The 2,185-nt window shown below is 36.1% G+C and overlaps 1 protein-coding gene across 1 annotated transcript; it reads left to right on the top strand.

Moving 5' to 3' along the window:
• The first annotated feature begins 822 nt into the window (after positions 1-822).
• On the top strand, positions 823-1,965 carry LOC111919347 (uncharacterized). The gene is made up of 2 exons (XM_023914936.2): positions 823-1,426; positions 1,502-1,965. Exons 1-2 carry the CDS (start codon positions 823-825, stop codon positions 1,963-1,965), a joined length of 1,068 nt encoding a protein of 355 aa, XP_023770704.2.
• The last annotated feature ends 220 nt before the right edge of the window (positions 1,966-2,185 follow it).

Here is a 2,185-nt window from a genome sequence, read left to right on the forward strand (position 1 = left end):
AATCATACTAGTGAGCATTTTACTCAGCCACCACCTTCTGCTGCTTCACCTTCTGCTGATTCACCTTCTGTTGCTTCACCTTCTAGTTACCCCAACAAAAGGGCTAAACCCTCAACTCCTAGACCTCGGGCTCCTAGTGCCTCACCTGATCCACCTTCTTGTGCCTCGCCTAAACCTTCTATTACTGCTGATGATTTAGCACTGGAGATGCAAAAAGCTCTACGCCATTTGACTCAAGGGCCAACGATTCCCCAATGTTTAAGAAGCTTGAGTTGCTCGAGTTAGATCCAGTAGACCCTCTACGAGTTGCTGCGTATCATATTTTTGGAAGGACCATGAATATAAGAGAGATGTGGGTAAATTTGACTAATGATCCACAAATATTAAGAGGATGGATCGAGATGACAGCTACAAGCTTAGGAGTTTTAAAGGATGGGAAGATTGTTCGTTAAGTTTGTATGTTTGAGTTGTTTAGGTTTTAATTGCATCTTTTGGAGCTATATGGTTATGTTTTTTTGGTTATTTTCTACTTGAATATTATTTGTAGTATTTGGTACTTGAATCTTATGTTATTTGGTATTTGACTTTTATGGTATGTATTTTTGGTACTTGAATCGTATGTTGTTTGGTACTTGAGATTTATGTTATGTTATGTTATTTAATCTTATGTTATGTTATTATCTTATGTTATGTTATGCTTTGTTGATTAATAGGTTTGTAATGGATCACGACAAAAAGATACTACTCATAATTCTAATGTACTTGTACGTCCACTACTTTTGGAAGAGGGGTGTCAAACGAGTGCGGGACAATGATTCGGAAATGACAGGACATGAATTTACGTTAGAGTTACTTCACCGTAATCCTTTACAATGTCTTGAAGTTCTACGCATGTCCCGTGAATCATTTGTCTGGCTATGTGCTCATTTTAGAGTAAACTACGCGTTAAAGGACAGCAAACATGTGTCGGTTGAGGAGAAGATGACTATGTTTTTGATGATGATCGGTCATAACCAACGTTATGTGATTATCAAGCGGAGATTTCAACACTCAAAGCAAACAATTCATAAGCTTTTTCATGAAGTGTTGGACAAAATGTTGCTTTTTGTACATGACATTATAGTACCGACTTCTTTTAATCCGAATCCAAACATTCCGGGACACAATAGGAGGCTACGACGGGTGTTCAAGGGAGCAGTTGGTGCACTTGATGACACTTTGATACATGTTGTTGTCCCTGCAAACAAACGGGATTTATATAGAAGTAGGGGAAAAGGTGATTGTTACCAAAACATATTGGCAATATGTGACTTCAACATGATGTTTACGTTTGTTGTGGCCGGTTGGGAATGGATAGCACACGATTCTAGAATTTTATCAGAAGCATTAGCAAATCCACATGCACCATTCCCGCTTCCACCATCAGGTAAATTTATGGTTATTTAAATAGTTTTATCATAGTTTGAAAAATAAATGACTTTTTGTTGTTTTATTTTTACAGATAAATATTATCTTTGTGATGCCGCTTATGCAAACATTCGAGGTTTTATGGCACCATACCGTAATGTAAGGTATTGGCTTGGAGATTTTCGTCGAAGACGTGCATTAACGAATAAAGAAAAATTTAACCATGCACACGCAAAACTTCGGAATGTCATTGAGCGTGCTTTTGGTGTCTTGAAAGCACGATTCCCTATATTGAAGAGGATGGCACCATTCTCGTTGGTTACACAACGAAACATTACCCTAGCATGTTTTGTGCTTCATAATTTTATAAGAAGAGAGGGACTACGTGATGATTTTTTTGCACGATATGATGAACCAAATGTCTCGGTTCGGAATAACAATGCAGTCGTTGATAATGATGAAGACGAGATTCCAACACATGGTACTGCAGCGGACCGTGAATATATGACCCAGTTACGGAATGAAATTGCCGAACAATTGATGCAAAATATGGAATGAGAATTATTAAAGTTTGGTTGTATGAATTTTATTTAAAAATGTTATTGTAAGACTAATTTGGTTGTTTGAATTTTATTTCAATGTTTTAAGACTACAATTATTAAATTTTTGGTATTAAAATACTATTTTTGGTTTATTAAATTACTTTATTTTAAATTTTTTAATATTTGCAGCAGTCTGCAGACGTTAAAAAAACAAACATGTTTCTCATTATAGTCTG

The sequence above is a fragment of the Lactuca sativa genome, chromosome 3, assembly GCF_002870075.4.
Source record: "Lactuca sativa cultivar Salinas chromosome 3, Lsat_Salinas_v11, whole genome shotgun sequence".
NCBI lineage: Eukaryota > Viridiplantae > Streptophyta > Magnoliopsida > Asterales > Asteraceae > Lactuca > Lactuca sativa.